The sequence below is a fragment of the Pyrus communis genome, chromosome 14, assembly GCF_963583255.1.
Source record: "Pyrus communis chromosome 14, drPyrComm1.1, whole genome shotgun sequence".
Taxonomy (NCBI): Eukaryota; Viridiplantae; Streptophyta; class Magnoliopsida; order Rosales; family Rosaceae; genus Pyrus; species Pyrus communis.
In genome coordinates this window covers 115895-141849 of record NC_084816.1, presented here as the reverse complement: position 1 = coordinate 141849, position 25955 = coordinate 115895, and the positions used below count along the sequence as shown (strand labels likewise).

The window sequence follows — 25955 nt, the reverse complement described above, 5'->3', positions numbered from 1 at the left end:
GAGGAAGAATTTTTTGGGAAATACCATTGCACTTTCTTAATCTCGAAACAAAAATAGAGTATTTTTAATACGCATGCGGCATGCACATACTATGCACAATAATAAAACAAAAATATAATTTTTTTTTTCTACACTTTGAGATTATCAAATTGCCCTCGTATATGATGTGGTAAAAATCAACACACAAATTAAACCCTATAAATTATACAATCGTAGTACGAGTAAGCAGGGATCGTTTTATTCCGAGAATTAGAAGGCACACAATCAAGACAAATTAAACTTACAAAACTGAAAACTAAGTTAAACTAACAATAAAACAATGACGGGGGGGGGGGGGGGGGGTGATTTTAGACAAATTTAATAAAAACAAAAGTAAATGACAGCAAGTAAATTAAGTTGTGAATGAAATATGGATGAAAGGATAGTTAAATGATTCTTCTCCACACATGAATCATATGCATACAAATTGATTTCCAATTATTCTTTCTATAAACTATGAATGACAATACCCCAAATTAACTGTGTACAACACTAATTAACGCTCAGATTTTCTTAAGTTCATTGAATTGGACTCAATGACGCAACCAAATTATTCTTCTCAAGTTCCCTAACTATGAAAAGCATGATAGAGATACATCTCGATGATCATTAAGTTCTGTGAAAATCATAAGTATTGACAAAAGCATTCGTAACTATGAAAATCATGATACTCTTGCCAATAATTTACTTAACTCAATCATGACTAGTGACTTTTACTACTTGCAAATATAAGTTCATAACGATTAGGTGAAATTCCCTTATATTCTAACATCAAATCCCTGCAGGCAAACTAAGTATGCATCTTTAATAAACATAGAAGAATAAGTTTTTTATAAAGCAGATAAGTAAATTGCATTCATATTTTATGAAACAATAACTGGATGTAATCAATTTATATAAAACATATGACCATGGCTTCGAATTCACCTCTGGCTAAAAAGAAACATAGTTACACATGTTCATCATAACTGAAAAAAAATCTAAAATAAACATTGAAACTTAAAACAAAAAGAGAAAAAACTCTAAAAATTCCAACAACTTCAATGGATGAATGGTAAGCATGGCACCCTTTTTTTTCACGTTGCAGAACAATTCCTATATATATAGGGCACGGCTAGGGTTTTCTTTAGAGTGAATGAAAAGAGAGGAAAAATAGGTAATCAAAATTGGGTAATTCGCCTAGAATAAAAAGGGCATGTAAAAGTGTCACGCCCCAAACTCGACATACGTCCAGGATCGACACATGACGTCACCCAGCATCCGTATATCTAACAAATTCTGCCTCCGGGATATGTACAAGGCATAACTCAAGATCCAACTGCGTAATAATTTTTCGTATGCTTTATGGTTGCATCTAATTTCCTCGTTAGACTGCCTAAGTACCCTAAACAGGGATTAAGCCATTTGTAGTTCATCATTTCACCACACTCAAACATTCATCACATAAATCATCATGCCTCAACATAATACCACACTACATGTATCACATCACGAGGAATATTCGCCCAATCGTAACATAAATCTCTAGCCATATTTCAAATAACAACGATGAAGCACAATAATAATCTCTAGCCATACTGATCAACAAGTCTAATTATAACGCCAACAATCACAACTATATCCAACAACATCTAATGATCACACCAAACAATAACACATACAATACACTAAAATGAAGGGCTAGAGCGACACAGTTCGGTCGAAGCCTACATCTTTGAAACTGAAATCATATCCAAGGAAACAAGACACCAAAGGGATTCTGGACAACTCAACGGAATCCAAACCAGCATATGATTTCGGACCATCACTCAATGGAATCGCGGAGTAGAAGGGATTCCAGACCATTACACAACGGAATTCGAGTGGATACGATTACGGACCATCACTCAACAGAATCGCGAAGTACAATGCATATAGAACCACTCAATGAAATACAAGCTGGATATGATTCCAGACCATCACTCAATGAAATCGTGGAACGGAATCGCGGAATAGAAGGGATTCCGAACCATCACTTAACGGAATCCAAACCAGGATACGATTCTGGACCATCACTCAATGGAATCGCAAAGTAGAATGCATAACGAACCTCTCAATGAAATCCAAGGCAGGATACGATTCTGGACCATCACTCAACGAAATCGTAGAGTATAAAGGATTCCAGACCATCACTCAACGGAATCCAGACGGAGCAAGGAACCGGATCTCTCAACGAAACCTCAGCAGATACCCAGTTCTGTATCACTCAATGGAAACGAGTGGAAGGCCAAGGAATATAACAATGGCTCGAAAAAACAATACAAGAACCAAGTACTCAATTTAGAAGGGCTGAACGACACAAAAGTGAAATAAGGGAACAAGATGTGAAAAAAGTGTCGAAGTAACAAGCCCCATGACAATGGGTTAAAGATCCACTACTAGCCTTCACATTTCATCACTTCAAGCCAATTATATAAATCAAACTACACATTCCACAACAAGTTTAATACACAGGTCAAATCACGTAAAATAGACAAGCATATCACCATATAATGCCATCATTATGTAAATCGAGGTGCACGTCAATCAAGGAGACATGTTATCATGATGAGTCCATCAAGCTCCATAACATCTCAACCGCACTCTAAGATAGGCAACACGCTAGAAGAACTCATGCTAGTTGACTGAAAAGTCAACCATCGAACAAGGTCGAGGGTAGGGTCCACAATCCTAGAAATCTAAACCGAAAGATCCGCTTATCAAATTTCTGATCCGTAAGTTCCTAAGGTCCACATTATGCTTCTAGAATAACATACTAAAATCTCACTACGATCTGACAGTCGGATCTCCGCCTATCACAAATTCCATTAGCAGTCAACGTTTTATTTTACGAACTTACAAATCCAATTTGGGAAGGTTCATGTGTCGGATTCCCGATCCGTCAGTTCCTATGATCCTTAAATATTATGCACTATAATGTATCAAAGTTTGGTGACGATCCAATTGTCGGATCGTCGATTCATACAAAGGTCAAGTGATGTATCGTAATGAAACTACATTCAATCAATCAAACCACATCATACGGGTATCAATTATGAAATCATGGCTTATTATTGAACTTAGAAATACATCGTCGGCCCACTAGCCATGCACCGCCACACGCGCTGTTGCGGGTGGCGGTTAACCGCCCTGACTTGCCGGAAAATTCAACTATTTCCAAAAATTACCAAAATTTACAGAAATGAAGATCTCAATGAGTAGAGAAATTTTTATACCTGTGACCAAGGCCAAATTGGCCAGGAAAGGCTCCAATTTAACTCGAACCCTCTAGAAACCCTTGATTTGGGTGCTCTTGATTCGACTCCAAAACAACTCCGTCGCCCCCAAAATTGTTTGGGCTTTGTTCCTGGGTTCAAGAGGATGCTATAGGTGGTGGTGATTGAAGGAAATTATTTCCAAAATTGGAGAATCGACGCAAGGACACCCGCACCCATTGGTGCGGTTTTTCCGAATTCCAAGCCAAATACTTCTGATTTTGGGGTGTCATAGGATGAGGGAATGTTGGGGAATGTTTCCTGATGGCTAGGTGACTTGGTTCACCGGAGAAATCGACAAAATTCGCTGAAGAACATAAATGGAAACCAGGTCGGGTCGAAAAAGAGGGACGAGTAGAGGATCCCCCGCTTCCCCTCATTTCCTTCTTTTCTGATTGGTCCTCCCCCATCCTTTCCCTCATTTCTTCTCCTTTCTCTTCTCTACTTTCCATCCCAACCGTTTATCCCTCCCATTTCTTTTATTTTCCTTTCATCCCAACCACATACGTCGTCTTTCCTTTGCTCCAGAAAATCTGAAGCCTTCTAAATAAGGGCCAAATTACAAAAATGTCCCTAACTTCAAACGTTAATAACTTTTTTGTTATAACACCGTTTCACGAATAGTTTGCGCCTACATGTTCGTGAGATCGACCTCTATTCAAAAATATAAATTGTGACCTCAAAAGGTCTACGGATTTTAAATAATTAACTTTCAAACTTCAAACTTTGTAACTACTTTAATTAAAATCTAGATTCAAATAAATTGATATAAATTCTCGAAAAAAAATAATATAAAATCTCAATAATACAAATACGTAGATTATAACAGTGAAATCCGGGAACGGGATTTCACAAAAAGTGGCAAAAAGGCAAGTTTTTATGGGGTAAAAGAGGCTGCAAGATATTCCAAAGTGATCCCAGCAACTTAGCCTTTATTTTGCATGTTTTTGCTTTATCTAGCACCTCCAAATCAGGCTAGATATCCTAATTCCTTTCCCATATCCCAATTTCTTGTGTAATTCCTTGCCTTCCAAGCTTCAACTTTAATTTCTCCAGATTTTAACACATGCCCAAAACTGCTCCAAATTGCTCCATTTGACTATTTATTATCCTCTTTACCAACTGGACCTACAATAATACGAAAATAACTTAAAATACTATAATAAATGGAAATTAACTAAGTAAATGCAAAGAAATAAGATAACAAAGTCGCATAAATATGCTCCTATCAGTATATAAATGAGTTATTTCCTTCCATGTTTTGATTTCTCTCTACTTTCTCTCCCTCCCCCTCACTCTCTCTAAAATTGATATTTATTGAATTAGTGAAAGATAATGGAAAACCCAGATGGAAGATTTGATTTATTTGGAGATTGTTTGTGTTTGCTAATTGACCCTTTTGGAAAATGAACACATTTCTATCATGCAAGTTGGGAATTTCTTCCTCAAATCATCATCTTCTTCCCCAAATTCGAAATCCCATTCAAAACCCATATGGGTCAAAACCAATATGCAGTCCAAAAAAATTTCAGATGTCTTAGAAAAGCCATTATGAAAAACTAAAGACACCATTTTTTCTGCTGCAATCTTTCTCTCCTTCGCCGATGAACGCCTTCTCCCTTTAAGTTCAAAGAAAATCTCAAATTTGTTATTTGTATCATATGTGCAATGATGTTAGTTTTGTTGTGGACATCCCATCGTGCAATTAACGGCGTTGGGAGATATGTAAGGGCCCAAATTCCAGAAATCCCTTAGAGATCTATAGTTTACAAATCTTTGACTTGAACCTAGATTCTGGAAATCCTATTACAAATCATCTATTTCTAGTGACATGCACTCGACAAGCACATGATATGCTCACAGATTTGAGCCAACCCTAAAACCCAGAGCTCACAACTCTCTCTTCAAAATTAGAAAAATGACGTCATTACTTGTGATGTCACCACCATATACACTATATGCACACCACGTGCACATCTTATGTATAGTACATGCACATGATATGCATAGAACTGGAGGTCAAGCAACGAGCCGCTTTTCGCATTAATAAGAAACTTTAACAGCAATCTATTGGTATAGTGGATACAATTAAAACATAAAAGTTACGTATATAAGGTTATAGTGGCAGTTTGAAAAGTCTTGTTACATATATCAACGAGCGCTTAATCGTGCATGTGGAAAACATGATACTCGTTGTCGTTATTTTAAGGACACGCATGACCCTTAACATCCTCTAAGTTTTTTCTTAATTTTGTTTTTCGACAAGGCCAACTAGGTTGTGGTCATACTCGCTAAATTTCGGGGCCCAACATACATGTATTATAACTAGTGAACATTCCCGCTTCTTATATTAAGTGTAGCTATGCATACCATATGCAAACCACATGCACATTACAGAAAAATCTTCACAAATTTATGCAATTAGACACTTGAATCCGAAATTGTTTCATCCTAATTTTTAACACGTCAAAAAGTAAAATTTATTTCACAACCCATAGGCCCTAACATGAAATACAAACCCTAATTTAAGTTCTAAGTATTAATTTATCTTACAAACAACCCATTTATTCCACAAATCATTGATGTACAAATTTGGAACTAGACACTCTACCTTACTATACCTTGAATACATGCTAAAGTCTACATTTAGACGATAGATCTATTAAGCTAAAGTACAAATAAAGAGACTTGGGCAAGATTTCACCTTGTCGGGCAAGGTTGAACTTCTTGCAGCCACTTCTCTTTGTGTTTAGAGAGGTTGTAAGCTAAAAAAGGATGGATGGTAAACAGGTTTTACATGAGGGAATCGATACTACAACATTAAGGAAGGTAGCATAGCTTTTACACTAGACAAAAGATAGTTTTTCTAAGGGAATTATAGCTAAAATGACTGAATCTATGTTGATTTCAGTTTTCTGTATGCAAATCTGGCTTGAAAGCAGAGTTGGTATGTTATTTGTTTGATTGGTTGAGTGTTTTTGTTTCTATTGTCTATCTTGGCTTTTATATGCAACATGGTCCGATTGCTTTAGCTTCACTCTTGGCCAAAGGTTTTCAGGGGTACTGAGTCGTCTTGTATTTACACCTTTATGCCATAAAAAAATGCTTTTTAGTTGGTAATGAGCTGGTCTCTGTCACTTGTCACTTCAATCATAGGCACATAGCCTATGCCTTGGCTAAGAAGGCTTCAATTTGCTTCAGGCTTCGTAGCTGGGCTTCGGGCAAGATCATCTCGTTTTAGCGCCTTTGGGCCTTCCTTCAGTTAAGCCCAATATTAACATATTAACCTCAACAAAAACAAAAACACAACAAACCAACATTGGAAGTCTGAAACTTCCTCCAATCTTTTCCCAGCAAACAAACATGAAACATCCCTCTTCTTCCCCAACGAAACCTCTTTTTTTCTCTCCTCCGCCATTTTCTTGTCTGTTCAAAATACCTAATTGTGATTGACCAGCTCGTCAAACAACAAATTTAATGTAAATTTTGGTTTGAGGAAGGAAGAAATTTGGTCGATCGACATAAACCCGATTTGAATCGACAACAATAAACAGCGAGATCTGAACCGATGGCAAGATTTGATTAATTCATCCTATGCGACTTCGCTGGTCAGGAATAGAAAAAGAGAGTGGAAAGGAAGCTTCAGTGACGGTGAGAATTGCTGTCGACGGTAACAATTGGTTGGGCTGTTGGGGTGACTATTCTAACATTTTTGCTGGGAAAATATTGGAGAGAGTTCCTGTGTTGGGTTTTGGTGTGTTTATTGTTCTGGTTTTCTTTAATGGAATAAGTTTTTGTTTTTAAATACATATTCAAAAATGTTAACACTATTAAATTGAGAGTTCAGTTAAAGGGAAAAGGGTTCTTGCCGAATTCTTTTATTAGAGATTTTGTAATCGTGTTCGTTCATCATACTTAATGCGGTCAGAAATCATTTAAAATTTAAAATTTTAACTTAAACAATGTGGTGAATTAAGTGTATCCCAATACCACAGCAGAGAATTTCTAAACCTAGAAATCATTTTTGGGCAGCTTTAGACTAGTCACCCTTGTGACATAAGTGGTGCCTTACGTTGCCTTCAACCATGCCTTGTTTACACATTTTAAAGGCATATATGCTTTTCGTTCCAAAAAAAAAAAAAAAAAAAAAAAGATTGATTGTCACTGCATGCTTGTTCATGCCTTTCCTTTAGCATGCCTTTGCAAGATATACTTGCTCATGTCTTTGCAAATCCCATGGAAATTGTATGCTTGTTTGTTCTTTGCCTTTTCCATGACTTTGCAAGGCACGGTAATGACAGGCTTTGGAACCACTCATTCAACTCTTGCCCTCAACGTCCTGAAATTATAACGATATGGGAGAACTAATGAAAAGGCAGGAGTACGCCTTGAGCTACAATGTCAAAATTTGGGTCCTTACATGATGCAGAAATATACTGTACAGAGTCGTCAGCTTCACATCAACCATCAAGCTTTGCCAAGAAGTTACTGAGATTGTATTCTTCGGTGTACTGTGATTGATCCCACAACTCCTCCAGCCCACCAAGAACTGCTTTCAACCCCTTTCCAGTGCCCATTAATTTCATATCTCCATCAAATTTTCCATCAGGATGCTTTAATATAGAAGTTCCCTAGGAAACAAACAAATAGTTGAAACATGTCATTGACATCAACTAAGAACTTGCAGCAGACACATAACAATTCAATTAGAACTTGTAGAAACTCGTATTAGCTTCTGTAAATGTGTGCAGCATCCAAAAGAACCACAAGAAAAACAATAACATGGTTATCATATAGGTTCAACATCGGCATGAACATGCAGAAGATAGACCAGCTAGCGATACCTTTTTAGATGTTTCTGCAGTAGCAAATAGATCAAGCAGTTGGTCTGTGTTCATGGTTTTCATACTAGCATTTTCAGCATTAATGACTGCATTAGCTACTGAAAGCTTAAACTTTTGCAAGCTCATAACTTTCTCTTCGAGAGTGCCACGCATAATAAGGCGATGGACATTGACAACTTTTTTCTGACCTAATCTGTGTGCTCTGTCCATTGCCTGCAAGTGAAAAAAAAAAAAAAGGTAAATAAGAATGAATAATGCTGAGCAATTAGGGAGCTTCACTGAATTTCATCTCAGAGATCTTTTATTGAAAACTAGACTTGAAATATGGCAGCTGGTGTCTATCCAATTTCAAGAGAAGATGATGAGCAATTAGGGAGCTTTATTGAAGTTCATCCGAGAGATCTTTTCCTGAACACTAGACATAAAATGTGACAGATAGCCTATGATTCCAATTTCAAGAGATGAAATTTAGACTCCTTAGAGGATAAAGACAGCAAAAGACAGTCACCTGATGGTCCCGCATGGGGTTCCAGTCATGCTCCATGAAAACGAGTGTGTCTGCAGATGTCAGGTTCAACCCCAGCCCACCAACTGCAGAAAGTGATTCAATTTTAGACTTAGTAACACTCTTGACTGTGAATCTAGTACGCAAGCAAAGGATAAAAAGCCAACCATGGGTTGTGAGTAGCAGAACATCGATTGTAGGGTCCGAATTGAAAGCTTTGACAATATCAAAACGTTTTTCAGGTTCAACTGACCCATCCAGCCGCAAGTAGGTTACACTGCTTTCAAGCAACATGTAAGACCATTAGATCACTATACTATACTATACTATACTATACTATAATATACAAGAGGACAAACACTGTGAAAGCAATTACACAAATTCACTATACTAGATAATGATTCTTTTACAGTTATACCCACCATATCTAATAATTTATTTGTCACATGTACTCAACCCACCGATTTCTGGCATATTAATTTTTCTAGGTCCAACAAAACAGATTTCTAACTGAAATAGTTAAAACTCATGTAATACTGTTACTTATCAGAATTGTGGGTCAAGATTATGAGAGAATCAACACTAGAATAACTTTCCACTCCAAAACAGTCTTTCATAAGATTAGGAGACTAAAGCAACTAACACAGATGCATGATAGAGGTTCAGGAGACCAACCTCTTCATATGAGTGAGAAACAAGTCTCTTTCTATTAAGTCCAGAAATGCCTGCATGAGAAGGCATTGCACATTATAAACCATGAATGTAAGCTAATGTAAGCTAAGCACAGGTAGTTTAAAAGAGAATTAACTGAATAAGTCAAACATAAACGAACAATACTTTATGTTGAGCAAATATCAAGACTCTGTGCTGCCCCACACTTATGGCACCTTCAGAACTAGAAGCATCAACACCTATTCCACACTCTTCAAGAATCTCCTGAAGAGCAACTAGTTTGGGAGAGTGGTATGGTTTGTGCAATTCTGAAACTGTATCAAAGCCTCCCGGTAGTAGCTCGGACAAAAGGCATGCAATTGAATCAGGGACCTTTTCTCCAAGAACAAGCAATGGGTGACTGCAAAGTTTAAGCAAGTACTGAAGTGCCTGAAACAAGAACAAGTAACATCCATTCAATGATAGGAGCATACTGAAGCAAAAGAGAATTAAATACAAAAATAAATAACAAAATTACCTGAAAAACATGGGATGAAGCTTTAGGTGATTCACTACGCCCTCCTGTATCTGCTAACTCATTTTGTTTTACAATACTTGAGATCTCTTGTCTCACATGTGACCCAGAAAACTGTTCATACAATGTCAATTGTACAGGGCTCAGGTCACAGAACCTGTCCTGAATAATTTTCTCGGGAAGATCAGACAAGACTTCATCTTTTGTTCGACGGAGGAGGAAAGGCATGACCTATTTGACAGAATATTTTTTAGTTAGAAAAGTACAACAATTTCTGCACAACTCTTATCACTTTTGCCAACAGTAAGTACTAAGCCAGCTAATTTCACCAGAAAAGAATCTCAGTGAACAATTTGCACTCTTTAAAATTCCAGAACTTGGAATGCATGGAAAATTTCATATACACTTGTAAAAGTTTGACCATAGTATTATTTTTCACATCAGTTTCCAGTGAGATTGCAAGGTCAACTACCAAGGGGTCAAACATCAAGTAGCACAATTTTTTTAAGAAGTTTAATTTGCAAAAACAAAAAAAAAAAAACCAATAAAGAGGATGGAATCATAAAAAGGAAGGAAATTTACCTGCTTGTGCAATGCTTCCATTGCAAGTGCACCTGCTTCAGCATCCTTGGCAGAGCACTTAGGATCTCTGGCTGCCACCAGTGGTTTTCCATAAGTGGCTTGGAACTGCCCAAATGACATTGAAACAACAGATTTATTTATTTATCATATCAGACTGACAATCATCCAGGGAAATGCGTACACAGAATGTACATGCATCTAAAATTTTCAACTTTTAAGTGTGAAATCAGAGTAGTTTCTCTCTTGATTATGTTATTCTCCAATTTGGAGGATATACATAGCAATACAAACTATCTAGATCAAGTATGAAACCAAATACAATAAGTCAAATATGAATCCTATGAATCTACTGCCTCCAATCTACATTTATTCCATAGAATCAACTCTTTTATTTATACGAGATTTCTTGTTCAAACTTTAGTCAAGAGTTCTGCTTCAACTCATATCAGCCAACACTTTATAAGTAGTCTTTGTAGACCAAAGTTACAAAAGTGGATACTCAGAGCCTCTGCTCCCAGAGAGCAGGGTTTAATATTTTTCCAAACTACCAAGCAAAATGGCCAAATTAATCTATTTGTTCCTGTAAAGATTTATGTGGGTATCTATCAGAGAAATATTTATGTGGGTTTAGCCTGAAAGCCACCATGTGTTTTCAGAGTTTATTTTTATGTTTACTTCTATAAGATAATTTTATCTGCCACATAAAAAGATTCAAGTAAAGAAAACAAACAAAAGAATATAATATATAACAGAAGAAGGAGAAAACACACCTGCCTCTCTGTTCCAAGAAAGCCGGGCATTAGGAAATCAAAAAGGGACCACAAATCCATGACGTTATTCTACAACAAACAGTAGGTTCCTTTTCAGAAGAAAATAGAAAATCAGTTTTAAGCTAATTTCATGAATCAGTGAAAGACCAACCTGGATTGGTGTTCCACTTAATATCAAACGATGCTGGGCTTTCAATTGCTTCACTGAAAGTGTAATTTTCGACTTTGCATTCTTGATCACATGTCCTTCATCTAAGATACAATAGTTCCAGAGAAGCTTCCCAAGATAATCAATATCTTTGCGAACCACATCATATGATGTTATTATCACATTATGCTTTTCAAAATGTTCTCGAAGAGAAATGCGCTCTTGTGCAGAACCAACATATTGGAGTGTAGATATTATGGAAAGATCAATGTACTTCTCTATCTCAAAGGCCCAATGTCCAACAAGTGTTGATGGGCAAATAATTAAAGATGAGGGAGGATTGCCATCATTCAAAGTTCGATGCTCAACTATATCAGAAGCCACAATAGCAGATGCTTGAAGTGTCTTACCAAGACCCATATCATCACATAAGATTCCATGAAGCTTGAAACGTTTTAAAAAGGCCAACCAATTTATGCCTTCCTGTTGATACCTATAACCAAAAGGATCTGTTAGGAACCAGAATGTTGATGCGGTACAAAGTCAAACCAATTTAAACATAATAGTAAGCCCTAAAAAATAGAGTGCTTCTATATCCACCCAACTAACAGTCAACCTCGGCAACCAAACTTCTAAGTGACTCTACCAGTAAGATATACAACAATCAAGATATATTTCCCCTCTTCCGCAATTCTAACCAGTATACATTATAAACATGGGTTTAGAATATAGCTATGCATCACGAATAAACTAGGCACAAACATAATTAAAAATGTCCCCAGTTCATTTAGAATTGTAGTCTTAGCTGTTGCAAAGATAAATATCAAGTCAAGTTTAAAAGTTTTAGGCTTAGCTACGACTTCATTCAAGATTAAGTATTTTAGCTACCTTCTCAGTGTCACTTTCAGTTCAGTACAAAGCTTGTAATCATCAATATGGGAGTTGTCAAGTAGTTGCTCCAGAAATGTTGCATCTTCTGCACTCCTGGAGAAACCTTCAGTTAGTCCAACAGGTGGAGGGAGGCCCCGTGCGAGTGGAAGAAGAGGTACAAGAGCAGCAAAGCTGTGAGTCACACTCTGTCTGACAGACTGATCACAATCACTCATACACCTTAGAAGAGGGACAACTAAGAAAGGAGCATATGGAACCAGCTCCACACCCAGTCCTTGGACAAGCAAACTAATAAGCATGCCTGCACCTTGTCTGGCATCAACAGATGTCATATCCCCTAACATGGGTATGACATTTTCAATTACAGCTGCCATCACATGCATTTCCATTGACTTGGCCATTGTGGTGATGCATCTAGAGGAAGCCAATCTAACAGCAACATGGGAATGGCGAACACACTTAAATATGTATGGAAGAAGGGTGAGTAGTTTTGGTTTCAAATCCTCATTTAGCATTGGAGCAATAGAACGTACTACCTGCAAAATTTGAGACAAAATTTAGGTTTCAAGTCTGTAGGTCCACAAATTTTGATGGCTTACCATTTGTAATGCAATAACTCAAGTTAGAATCTCAAATTCCTAAAAATGTTATGTCCTAATTTACAATCAAGTAAAGGTAGATAGTTCAGAACTAGAAAGAAAACCCAAAGAGAAGGAAAATGTCATTTATCAATACATCTAGATTGTTATGGATAAAATAGACATTAGCAGCTAATGCAACAAGGTGAGCCAAATAGTTAGAAACAAAGCATGAACAAAAGAACTTCTAATAAGATTGGGTTAGTCTTTATTTTTTAACCCTTGGCCTTAAGAAAAATAAGGAGTCAAGAAATTAAGGATGGCCACTATTAACCACGAAATTACTACAAGCACAAAACCATTTAAGAATTGAGTGAAGCAGCTTCAAGTTGCCATGTTGAGTAAAGATAGATGTGCTTCTTAAATTTATCTTCCCCTTTTCTTCTAGTTCTCTGATCTTATTATTTTCAAATTCACTCCTTTATTTTTATTTTTTTTGGGTCAATACACACTTAATATTTTAGACAGTATCAAAAATTTTAAAAAGGAAAAGGTAAAACAAATTGCATGAGCTTCCGTTTTCATTCCACATACCCACGACATCTTAGTTCATGTAATTACTTTTCCTTAATTCTGCAACCCTGATTGGTCTCCATGTTGATATTTCGACTCCCCTTTGGATCTTGTTCTTTGATGTATCCGGCAATAGACTCAACTTAGCAATTGAGGATAACTAGAAACACACAAGATTTATACTTGTTCGGCAGAACTTTTGCCTACGTACTATTGTGATTTCTTTGGGTACAGAAACCACAACTTCATTGATTAATAATCGAGTATACAATACTTTTGCAAACCCTAGAACTAATCCCTCTCTTCTCTTGCTCTCTCTTTGTTTTCTGCTAGCTTTTCAGTGCCACACCCTATTTATAAATAGGGTGCCATTTACACTCCTATAATCAGATTAGGTCTCCTAATTTATTTGGGAATAGGAATGCACACTTGCATTCCAATTCTGTTTCTACTATCAGGATCTAATCTAATTGTACAAGAAAATTTATCTTTACTAATCCTTGTAAGACAAGAATCTGTGCACCTTTAGTTTTCCTAATACAATCCTAAACAAAATAGAACTAACAAAAGACAAACCAAATCCTAACAATCTCCACCTTGGTGAGTCTAACCAAGTTTGGACTGTTGCACCCCAAAGTATACAAACCCTAAACCCTGAAGAAGCCCCAAACCAAACTCGAGTATATTCAACCATTCTTGAAGCAGCTCGGAAACTTCAAGAACCTTCACCTTGGCAAACTTATTCTTGCCTCATTAAACCTCAAGTGAGGCGGTGATCCACCTTAATCAATCTACTAGATTGATCAAGTTCAAGCAATGATTGAATTCCTTGGCTGACACTATCTTGGTATGAAAATCTATGCCCCTGTTGTCCGTATGAACCTTTTCAACCCAAATCTCCTCGGACTCCACCCAATCCTGCATTCTGTGATACCTCACTTCATGTGCTTTGATCTTCCATAAAAAACCAGATTCTTTGCCAAGTGAATGGCACTTTGATTGTCACATTTAAGCTTCATGTAATCCTGAGTGATTCCCATTTGGCTCACCAAACCACTAAGCCAAATTGCTTCCTTTCCAACTTCGGCCAAAGCAATGTACTACACTTATGTGGTCCACAAAGCTACAATTGGTTAGCCTTCCAACCTTCTCTTGTCCAAGTCCCCTACATAGTCGGCATCAACATTATCCCATTGCACATATTAGGCAGCCCATGACATTAGCCTAGGGCACCTTCTCCATCACTTGTTTCTCGGAACTTAGACCATGTTTGGTATTACTTTTTTCCACAAAAAATTGCTCTCTTTAATGTTAAGCCATAAAAAAGTGTTCGATAAAACTAAAATATCATGCTTGTTTTAAAAGCAATGGTGTCTAGACAACATTTTTTGAAAGCAGTCTGTAGGTTGATGCCGACTAAATTTTAATGAATATTTTCAAACCCTGTAACACCCTCATAAATTTTAAAGTGACATTGTTTAACCTCTTACACTCGTTTTATCCTTTGGAGAACAAAGTAATGGCTAGATTATTCAAGTCAAACTCCTTGCTCAACATATTCTTTAAGTCTTGAATTCTAGACTTGTCTTGACAAGCAATTAGCATGTTATCCACATATAGCAACAGCTATATGAACATCCCATCTTGACATACATGATAGTACACAACAGTCATATAGCATCTCTAAAATTAATTTTCAGCACAAGGGAGTCAAACCTCTTGTACCATTGCCTTACAGACTGCTTCAGGCTATACAAGGACTTCCTAACCCGACACACTAGGTTCTCTTTCCCATACTCAACAAACCCTTCTGGTTGAGCCAAGAAAATCGTCTCCTCTAGACCCTCATAGAGAAACACAGTCTTCACATCCATCTGCTCAATCTCTCTGCCATGTTGTGCTGCCATTCGTAAAAGCAATCTGATAAAAGTATGATTGACCACGGGTGAAAGGACTTCATCATAGTTCACCCTTTCCTTCTGTGAGTACCCCTTTGTCACGAACCTTGCTTTGAATCTCATGGCATCTTGTTCATGTAATCCTTGTTTCCTATACATCCACTTGCATCCAACTAGCTTTCTATCATTGGGCTTCGGAACCAACTCTCAAACAGAGTTCTTGAACAGAGTATTTCTTCTGTCATAGCACTTATCCAATTATCTCATTCATCATTTGCTACAGTTTCTTGATAAGTAGATGGATCTCCTTGATTGATGTTAAAAGCATAATCAACTTTGTCTTGGTCAATCAAACCCAAACTTGTTAGGTCACTTCTTGTTTCGAATGGGTTTGCAAGTGCCATGCATCTCTAGAATGCAGGTAAAATGTAGGTTGGAATTTGAACCCCTTGGGATGTTTGAGCAAATTAGAGTGTCTGCAACATGCCTTGTTTCTTGCTCTACCTGATTCCTACCTGGTGATGATGTTGATGCTCTTCTTCTTCCTCAAAATTATCAGATTCGAACCCTTGCTCAATTGGCTCCACCTGAGCTTCATCTTCCCCTGGTCTGATGAATGGAATTCTTGTTGCTTCTTCTTCAGCATCTTCTTCTTCTCTCCAATGCTCTTGACTTTGTTGAGAGGCATCATTTCTGCACTCCTAATCAAGTAACTTGCATGATTAACCGCCTCTGCCCAAAAACTATCATCCAATCCTGCATGAAATCTCATGCTTCTCTCTTTCCACCAAAGTTCTATTCATTCCCTGAGCAACTTCGTTTTGTTAGAGATTCTTCTTTACTATGAAGTGCCTCGTGATGCCTTTCTGCTTACAATTATCAACAAACTCCTTGCTTGCATACTCACCTCGATTGTCGCTTCTCATGTACTTGATCATTCTTCCAATTTGATTCTCGGTTTCTGTCTTCCATTCCGAGAACTTTGCAAAAACCTCAAATTTCTCTTTCATAAATAAACCCAAAATTTTCTAGGAAAATCATCTATAAAAGTAACAAAATACCTAGATCCACCATAGGATTTAGTTGGCACAAGACCCAAACATCTAAGTGAATATAGTTGAGTTGCTCCTTGCTTATTTACACTGGTACTTGCGAACAATACCTTTCTTTGCTTCTTGAGAACACAATTCACAAAAATCCAGCTTGCAATTCGACATCCCTTCTTGCAACCTTCTTTTATTTTTTTTTCTTGGATTTCGACCTACCCTTGTTGACGTTCTTTTCTTCCTTCGCCTTTGCCCGCCCCCTCTCCTTTCCTTTGGCATAAAGGCCTTGAGAGCTTTCAGTTATATCATCTAGTTTAGCATATCACTGAAGAGCTTGAATTACATACTCAAGCTGTAGGGACTCCTCTCCAAACATTAAAGTTATTCGAAAGTGCTTGAAAAACGAGGGTAGAGACCTTAGCAAGATGATAGCCATATCATCATCTTTGTCAGTTTCTTCGACATCCTTCTTCCAGTCAGAAGCCCAAATAATTCATCCTTGAGAAATAGTTTATTGGACATGGTTTTGTCAACTTCTCCAACTTGTCTCATGCTTTCTTAGCAGTTATCGTTTCTGTCATGTGGGACCTGAATAATTTTGTGAGATGAATCTCGATGGAACTGTTCGCCTTCTTGAGAATCTTGGTCTATGTCGGTTTTGTCATGGCCTTTGGCTTCTCACCAAAGGGTACATCATCCAACTCTTGCTGTATTAGTACGTTCTTCATCATCCCTTGCTAGTCTATGAAGTCATCCTTGCCATCGCATAGCATCTTGAACCGAGCTCTTGATATTTGTTGTTATTTTGACTCCCCTCCAGATCTTGTTCTTTGATGTATCCGACAATAGACTAAACTTAACAAATAGAGATAACTAGAAACATACAAGATTTATCCTGATTATGCAGCTTTTGTCTACGTCCAGTTGTGAATTCTCTGGGTAGAGAAACCACGGCTTCTTTGATTAATAATGTACTTTGCAAACCCAAGAACTAACCCCTATCTTCTCTCGGCTGTCTCTGTTTTCTGCTAGCTTTTCAGCCCTTATCGCACCCTATTTATAAGTATAAGGTGCGGTTTACACTCCCATAATCTAATTAGGTATCCTAATCTATTTGGGATAGGAAAGCACACTTGCATTCCTATTCTGTTTCTGCTTTTAGGATTCCTAATCTAATTGTACAAGAAAACTTATCCCTTCTTAATCCTTGTAGGAAAAGAATCTGTGCACCTTTAGCTTTCCTAATACAATCCTAAGCAAAAGAGGACACCTAACGAAAGACAAACCAAATCCTAACATTCTGGTCCCTTATCTTTATTAGTGGTCTTGAATCCCATCATTTTAAAGTAATAATGGAGCTTTAAATTAATAGACTGAATTTTCATATTTGTAACACCATTTGACATTTAATGATGCATATGCACTATCATACGCAAAAATATTTGTACTGAATGCAGTCACAAGATTTAATAGAAGTTAAATAACCAACTAAATCAAGGATGATAAGAACCTGGATATTATTGATCAAGATCTGGGGATCCTTCACAGATTCTAGAGTTTGTGTAATTTTCTTTTCATCTGCAGGATTAAGGGGCTCAATACTACTAGGCTTAAGCACTTCAGTGAGGCAATCCCATAGTTTTGGAAGCTTATCAAATAATGAAGCACCAAACTTCACACAAAGATGCCTCAAGGCAAGTTCAGAGCCTCGTCTGCTAATAAAGCCTTCAACCTTTGAGCGGTCTTCGTTACCAGCCAGAATGACCTTTGATTTCTGCTTACCAGTATTTGTCCCAAAAGATAGGAGATCTTGGTCATCAATAATATCTATGGAACAGATGACTGCAGCTTGAGGTGTTTCTCTAGGATCCACGCATGTTAAATTACATATATTCTTAATTAACTTATCATTTGGGCTTCGGCTACGTGAAATACAATGAGAAATAAGCTCTGCAAGTGCCTCAGCTGCCTTCTCTTGTAGTATTTCCTCCTTCCAAAGAGATTTAAGACATATCAGATTAAATAACTAAGCAACCATAGAATTAAGAAAACAATTATATACAGGAGGTTACCTGTTCTCTTTTGATAGAAGCCATCAAAGGCAAAATAATTGGATTTAGTCGTTCAGGAAGCTCTGACATCCAAACAATAGAAGCAGCAACAAGAGAAGAGACACTAACATGCAGATTGCTCTGCAGATTGTTGCAGAATGTAATAGTGAGCAAAAGGTAACCACTCAAATATAATTATAGAAATGGGGAATAACAAAACCCTCAATAAAAATGAAAAATGTCGGACACTGTTCCAAGAATTCCATAAAAAAAATAAATAAATAAAAAATAAATAAAATAAAAAGAAACAAGAAGTATCCTTCAGCCTATCACTTAAAGAAGCAGTTCAAAAATATGCAATTATGTCCCACAATTACCTGAACACATTTTAAATATCCACAAGTTGTCAGAAGTCGTTGTTTTGCTGACTCTATATCGTCAACAATGTGCCTTCCCAAAGAATCATTTCCCTCAACATCGTTACACAACATTGGAAGTTTCGATGCAAAATTAATTGCATTGTCCACGTTCAACCTTTCCAAGTCAATTTTGGTAGTAGACAACAAACTCTGAAACATACCCGATGATTGAATAGCATTTAACAACTGACTAGCCTCACAACGCATCTTACAATACGTTCTTGAAAGCTCGGCATAAGGAAGACATGGATCGTTTGTAGGGAAAGCAGGTTCAGAGCATGCCAAGAAATCCAACATCAAATGTTTGAGATGGTTCAGAAAACCTGGCATAACTCCAGCATTTTCAAACACATCTGCACTTTTAATCTCTTTGAACCAAGAAAGAAGAACCATAGATGCCACCTGATTGCATATGAGTAATGATTAAATATACCAATACTAAAAGAGGAAGGGGATGATGGTGGAAACTTGCATTTGAAATCAAATGGTACCTGCCGCTGGACACCAGATAAAGAGGTAAATGCTTTAGTCAGTGGATCAATTACATACTGCATTGAAGTTTCGTGCAATCTAGAAGCAAAAACTCCCAATGCTGCTGCAGTAACCACTCTGGTATGCGTAACTGACATTTCAACATCCGCACCAACAACTATCTGAACATTATTGGTTGAAGCATCTCCACCTGTTTCTGGAATGGATCCCTTCGAAGATTCCAACCCGATGTTTCTACAAGACTCATTTACAAGATTCACAGCTCTCATTTTAGCTGCTGCTTTAAAATGACTCTTTCGTGGGAGAGCAACAGGCCAAAACATTTTTGTAGAATCTAATGCTGATCCATACGGAGTAGTTGCAAGCCCTATCCAAGAGGACATATATGACCTTGCAGCAATTTCCAAGTCACCTAATGGACACTGGTTAACAGCCGGTTTTTTTTTTTTGGGGGGGGGGAGGGGAAAGAGAAGTGTTAGAACTAGCATAAATTTTTACAAATAAGAATCAATAAAATGTAACCAAAAGCAAGAAACAGAAAGCAAGAGCAAAGGCATCAAATCAAGAAAATTAAGCAAAGACAGCAATAGATACCACTGGTGGTAATCATTACAAGTTCGGACAATTAAGAACAACCAATATGTGTGTGTGTGTGTGTATAAATATATATTTTTAAAAAGAAACATTTATCATAACAAAAATTCACAATCAGTGATCAAGAAGCCGACCAGAATCCAGAAACAAAAAGGAAATTAACAGAGATCTACAGCAGCCACATAGAAAACTATGATAGAAACTCCATAGCTGCCTTCCAACGAGTATGAACGGATGAGCAAACATGGAAATATGTGGCGTGTCAATTCCATATATAAATGTAGAAATGTGGAAAACAATATCCAGGTAAAAGGAAAGGAGACTTCATAAGAGAACAAAATCAAGAAGCAGGATAAATACATCTTCAACGAGAAGAAATAAACAGAAGTACAATTAAAACCATTCATTATCACAAAGTAAAGAACCTGAACAAGGAGCCCCCAAACTCTCTCTGAACGTTTCAAAATTTCGTCATTTGATTCAAGCAGTAAATTCTGAAAAACAATCCGAAGGGTATCACCCAAGATAAAAGAAGGCCAAAATGAAGTACTCGAAGACTCAGAGAGACTCCTTTTGTATCCTGCTTCAAGTAGTCGTTCCTGCAAATGAAAATGCATGGTAGAGAATTAACTGTACATCAACATATTACAGGCATGCAAACAAATAATTACGCATACACCCTCCCAACCAAACAAACATGTCTATATGCATACTTAAGAACATCAGAACCTGGATCCACAAGTAAGCATTTTATAAATGTCACGTACAAAATAGTACCAATAAAATAATTACATGTTTAAACACAAGAAAATATAACATTAGATAGATGGTAATAGAAAAATCACGTCACTTGTGCTGGGACAACAGGAATAATCTGGCTTTGCTAATAATGCTATTGTTAGCCATGTTCACTCAGATACCAGACCAAAAGTCAATGCAAGTCACATTCTGGTCAATGGGGATTGGCAGCATCTTGCTAGATCCGATCAGCTTCTCATTATTTGTAATGGTTGTCTTGTTGTCCAATGAACATAATTAAAGGTCAAAATGTGGTGTGCACACCAGGAAATCTGGTTTCTTAAATAGTTACAACACTCGCAAAGCCAATAGGGGTGCCTTTGCAAGCGGCGAGGGTGAAACTGCCTTGATTTATGCATTGAATCATAGGCATGATTTCATAACTTGGTTGCCGGTCAATATACATTAACAGATATTTTATTTTGGGCCTTTTTATTTCTTGCTCAAAATATAACTTAAATTCATCCTTTATCTTAAGTTTTTATACGAAACAAGACGCTTGTAGTGACAAAAGACAAAATGAATAAAGACTTTAATATACAATTTATATATATATTTCTTAAAATGGTTGAAAATTGGATAACAAAACAACAGAGCCAAGAGAAGAGAAGTTTACCAACGTGCGGATAGCTGAATAACGAACTGATGTGATACTATGCCTCATAAAGGGCCACAATCGCGGTGCAAGCGTTGATAACATGAAAGGATTATCTTGCGAAATTAATCCTTCTCCCGTATCATCAATGCTACCCAATTCATTCAAATCAATCTCTTTTGATGTCAATGCCTCAAAAATCTTAGGAATCATGTCTTCTTGGGAATAGATTTCCGCCAAAAGATTCATTACGCTGCAAAAACAATATCCACGATTGAAAGGACTAAGATTCTATTTAGACAAAAGTTGGTTATAAGTTATATATCAGATTTTCACTATATTTACAAGCGTGTGATACCTCTTAAGCGGATAAGAATGTGCCAATAAGAATCTTTCTAATCACTTACAGTGCAGATTAAAATACAACTGCTTATTAAGTTTTTTTTTTTTTTTTTTTTTTTTCCTATTAACATGCAAGTGTAACACAAACTTTATAACAATAATTGAGAAGCATAAAACATATGGACAAGACATCTGAAACCCGAGATGCATATACAAACCAAAGAAGACAAACTAAATTCCCCACATCAAGATGATGTGTGTCAAAAGGCTAATCTTTTTTTTTACCACATAATTTATATCACACCATATCATTTAGGGAAATTGCCGTATGTAACACAGATTGCAAAGTTTTTCCAAAAATACCATCTTTCTGAAATCAATGCACAAATACCACCTATAAATATTTATAACAACCTCTGTTCTCCCTTTTCTCTCCAATTTTCCAAATCTTCCTCCAACTCCATCCTTTCTCTCCTCTTTGTTCAGTGAAGTGAGTGCGCACAATACTTTCCTTATTTGTGTGCAAGTCATAAATTATCTCATGAGGCATATTACCTTGAGAAAACTATGATGCATATATTAATAGAAAACAAAAAGACAAACTGACTACAAAATAATTAACAAACAAGTGTACCTGCTAGTGGATGGACTTAAATCATCCAAATCAAGTAATATATCCCAAAGCAACATCACTATAGAATGCAAAGTTTCACCCTTTAAAGCAACAATAGCAGCTGAGGTAGGTATCAAAGCATCTGCAGCTACTGCTCGAACATCATCATCGGGGTCCTCCAGGCCAGCTTTACATGCAGACAGGACCCGGTCAAGCAAATCATGAAGCATCTCCTGGTGTCATAAAAAGAAACATTTTTATAAAGAAATGATTGTATTAAGATCAAAAGAAAAAACAAAGAGGTTGGTCCAAAAGACCAAACCAGAAAACAGAAAACAAACACGACTTAGAAAGCAAAAACATAGAAAACACCGATTACAAACAAAAGCATAGAAGCCATCAGAGAAAAGCCGCCTTCCAGTCTAGACTAAGCACAAAAAGAAGGGAACTTTAACGAAAAGCTCCCGGTACTGTTCACTTTAACGAAAAACCACATTTTTACACTAAAAAGTCAATCCTGGTACTATTCACTTTACCCTTTATTTTGTCCTTATCGTTAAAACTCAAAGTTTTCAAGCGCTTTTCATTAGTTTTCCTTCAAAAGAATCATAGAAATTATAAAATGTGATTGACAAGAATCATAAAATGCAAGAAGAAACAACCAAACCAAAAAGAGAGACGCTTATTCACAGATAAGCCTACGCATTGTGTTAAATCCACTAAGAAGCTGCTCAAGAAAATCTCAGCAGGAGGGCTGGGTCAGGTGATGAGGATAGATTTTGCTTCACGAGTAAAGTAAAAAAGGAAACGGGTACATCATATCTCTCCCTCAATCCTCTTGAGGCACTCAACCTACCAATAATCACTGAGAAGTTAATCAAACTCAAGCAACAACTAATCATCTTCTACCAAACCCTATTCATTTCAAACGCATGATGTAAAAAGGCCAATCAACATGGCTGTAAATTTTATCAAACTTGATTCTAAAGACATATCCTTCCTTCTTAGCATCCACAATTCCTCAATCACCTCAATGGGCGTGGTGAAGCTTCATCCAAACTTGTTTTCCAATGAGGATAAACTGAAGCCAACACTTTAGGTATGGTGGGAGTCCAACTCGTGAACAGAAAGCAGCTGGTTGAAAAGCCCATTAAGGAGGAGGTTAAGAAAAAAATTGTTTTTAATGAAACAAGGACAAAAACATGGTTGTAGATGGTTTTCCATAAGCAGCGTTTCAGCAATGTTAGACAATTATGAAACTGGACTTCATGACAGTATTACAGAGGTCTACACCCCATTTCACCCAAGTTGGTGCGAAACTGGAAAAAGAAGTGGTTTTTCGCACAGATTGCTCATAGTGCAGGGGGGTCGATTCTACGAAAGATAGGATCACTAAATGAAAATTCACTGAGATTGAATTTCCTTCCATCTGCTCTTCCCAAAGCAAATTGCACGTAGAGATCCGCAGGGGCTCATAGTTTAATTGATTGAAACGTACTGCTCATAACGGTTATATTATAGGTTCGAGCCCTACTAAGCCTACCACCCCCTTCTCTGCACCCGATACAAGGCAGTCAAAGTCCTCACCACCCTGCAGATCTCAATCTAGTGACAGCACCTGGAACTGCACACCATCCGCTGCCCTTTCTATAACAAAAATTTAGGTTCCTTGAGAAACTTTAGATGCAGTGTTAGTGGGTTGCAACTTTTGTGGACTGCTAGTCAAATTTGATTGTGCTCCTCCCCATTGTTTATTTTTTATTTTTGACAAGAAACAGAACTTTTATTAACAACAGGAGTAGTTACATCAAACAGATAAGAAATTCACCATCTAAAATACTTGCCGAAACCTCTCAAGGACTAATTTACAAAAATAAAAAATGAACCCAAACTCAATTATAGCTGCTAACACATCCATCGATATCATAGTTGCCAGATTCGGCCATTTAGAGTTCGAACTCCGTATTGGTACGTCTGTTCCGATCTTTGACGGTTCAGTTGTGAATTCGGTGTCTCTAACCAGATTAGACAAAACTTGAACAAAGAACTGAAAAAACGCACCCGGATCACCGTAAAATTCACTGATGTCGTCCTTGTTGTCAGAGAGACTTTCTGAAGAACAGAGGTGACTTGCTCACCCCCCCCCCCCCCCCCTCCTTCGAGAAGAGTATCATACTAGGCAGGTTCCTATTCGTCCTTGTGTTTGTTGGTGAAGGAGAAAAAGGAGAGGTCGGGGAAAGAGAAGAAAGGGGAGAGAGAGGAGGGAGGGACAGAGAACTGGAATGCAACACTGAGAATTGAGAAGAAATAACAAAGGGAAAGGAAAGGAAACGTCTACAAATAAATTAATTATTTTTTTAATGAATATTTAATAAAAAATATTAAAGAGATAAATCATGATTATGTGAAGAAATAACCAAGGAAAATGATAAGTCTTTGGTATCCGAGTCATAATAAGTAATATTATAAAATATAATTATAAATGTATCATTATCAATATTTTTATATACAAATTAATTTATATTCTTTAACCAATTTAAAACGAATCGAACTGAACGCCTACTCTTTGGCGAATGATACTTTATGTTACTACCGAATCGTGTATCCGAACCAAACTACAAACTCAAATCGTACCCGTATCTGGCAACTATGATCGATATAGAAGAATGAGAATAGTCCTCATTCGCCACTTAAGCCCAAAGAGCCGCCCAACATGTAACTCTATCCCATAGTTCATCTACTCCCACTCCCTTATTGTCCTCAAAGAGTCTTCTATTACGCGCCAACCAAATGTTCCAACAAACTACCAACACCAAACTGCCCCCACAAAGTTTAAGCTTTCTTCCCCCTACCTAGATCCTAGAGCCTCCAACATGGTGCTTAGAAGCTCAAAGCAGCCCTTTGGAATAAGCCAGCTAGCTCTAAATTCCTTAAACTTCCAACCACAGCTTTGCTGTATGGAATAAGAACAAAGTAGAAAAACAAGATTGACGCTCTCCTCCGATGATTTACACAGACAACACCACCGTCGCTTTTGTATTTGATCACAAGTATTGACCTTCCCAATAGCCACTAACCACCCAAGGACTTCAATTTTTGGAGCCCTCCCCATTTTTTATATTCTGCTTACTACTTTTATTAATACATATATTCTATTTCTTACCAAATAAAAAAAACAATTCCTTAAACATACCCATAGAATACTGTTAGAAACTGTGGATCAAATATAATTGTCCCACATTGAATGAATGTCCATATTACAGGTATTAAGTGGAAGCTCTTCAATAAAAAAAAGTGGAGCCCTCCCCAAATTTCACCAAGATGTTTTGAGATAAAACCTCACATCTGGATGGGACAATGGACTGTAGGTCCATGACGCAACCCAAACTTGGACCTAAGCAGGGAAGTAAGGGAAATATTGATGCAACTTGGGAAGGGCCGAAAGAAGTGGTTCGCAAACAAGTGGAACCAGATCCCACAGTTTAGGCTGGGACACTAGGCTCATTATTATCTTTGAGGTGGCGCAGCCATATGGTCAGATGGCTAAACAATGACCCAATAGGTGGAGTAGACTTGAGAAAATCTTAATGGAATGATGATACCTAGGGACCAATCAATCCTCAAGATGGAGTTGCCTGTGAGATTTTCCAGCAAATTGGGATGATGATACCTAGGGATGGACGGTTATGATAATTCAA

The 25955-nt window shown here is 37.2% G+C and overlaps 1 protein-coding gene across 2 annotated transcripts in view; it reads right to left on the bottom strand.

Moving 5' to 3' along the window:
- Positions 1-6753: 6753 nt before the first annotated feature.
- LOC137716412 (TATA-binding protein-associated factor BTAF1) overlaps positions 6754-25955 on the bottom strand; it is a 28124-nt gene continuing 8922 nt past the window's right edge. Inside the window, exons 12-30 of one of the 2 annotated variants that reach the window (XM_068455862.1) lie at positions 22279-22490; positions 21324-21555; positions 20335-20508; positions 19315-19737; positions 18782-19225; positions 18426-18545; positions 17864-18343; positions 12256-12794; positions 11371-11860; positions 11220-11288; positions 10450-10554; positions 9871-10098; positions 9519-9782; positions 9357-9406; positions 8849-8958; positions 8685-8767; positions 8177-8389; positions 7753-7963; positions 6754-7671 (exon numbers count right to left, since the gene is read on the bottom strand). In XM_068455862.1, the coding sequence (XP_068311963.1) occupies positions 7793-7963; positions 8177-8389; positions 8685-8767; positions 8849-8958; positions 9357-9406; positions 9519-9782; positions 9871-10098; positions 10450-10554; positions 11220-11288; positions 11371-11860; positions 12256-12794; positions 17864-18343; positions 18426-18545; positions 18782-19225; positions 19315-19737; positions 20335-20508; positions 21324-21555; positions 22279-22490 (4407 nt within the window). In that variant the 3' untranslated portion in view covers positions 6754-7671; positions 7753-7792. Of the gene's footprint in view, positions 7672-7733; positions 7964-8176; positions 8390-8684; positions 8768-8848; positions 8959-9356; positions 9407-9518; positions 9783-9870; positions 10099-10449; positions 10555-11219; positions 11289-11370; positions 11861-12255; positions 12795-17863; positions 18344-18425; positions 18546-18781; positions 19226-19314; positions 19738-20334; positions 20509-21323; positions 21556-22278; positions 22491-25955 lie in introns of those variants that run through there. The other variant, XM_068455860.1, reaches the window with a different exon arrangement.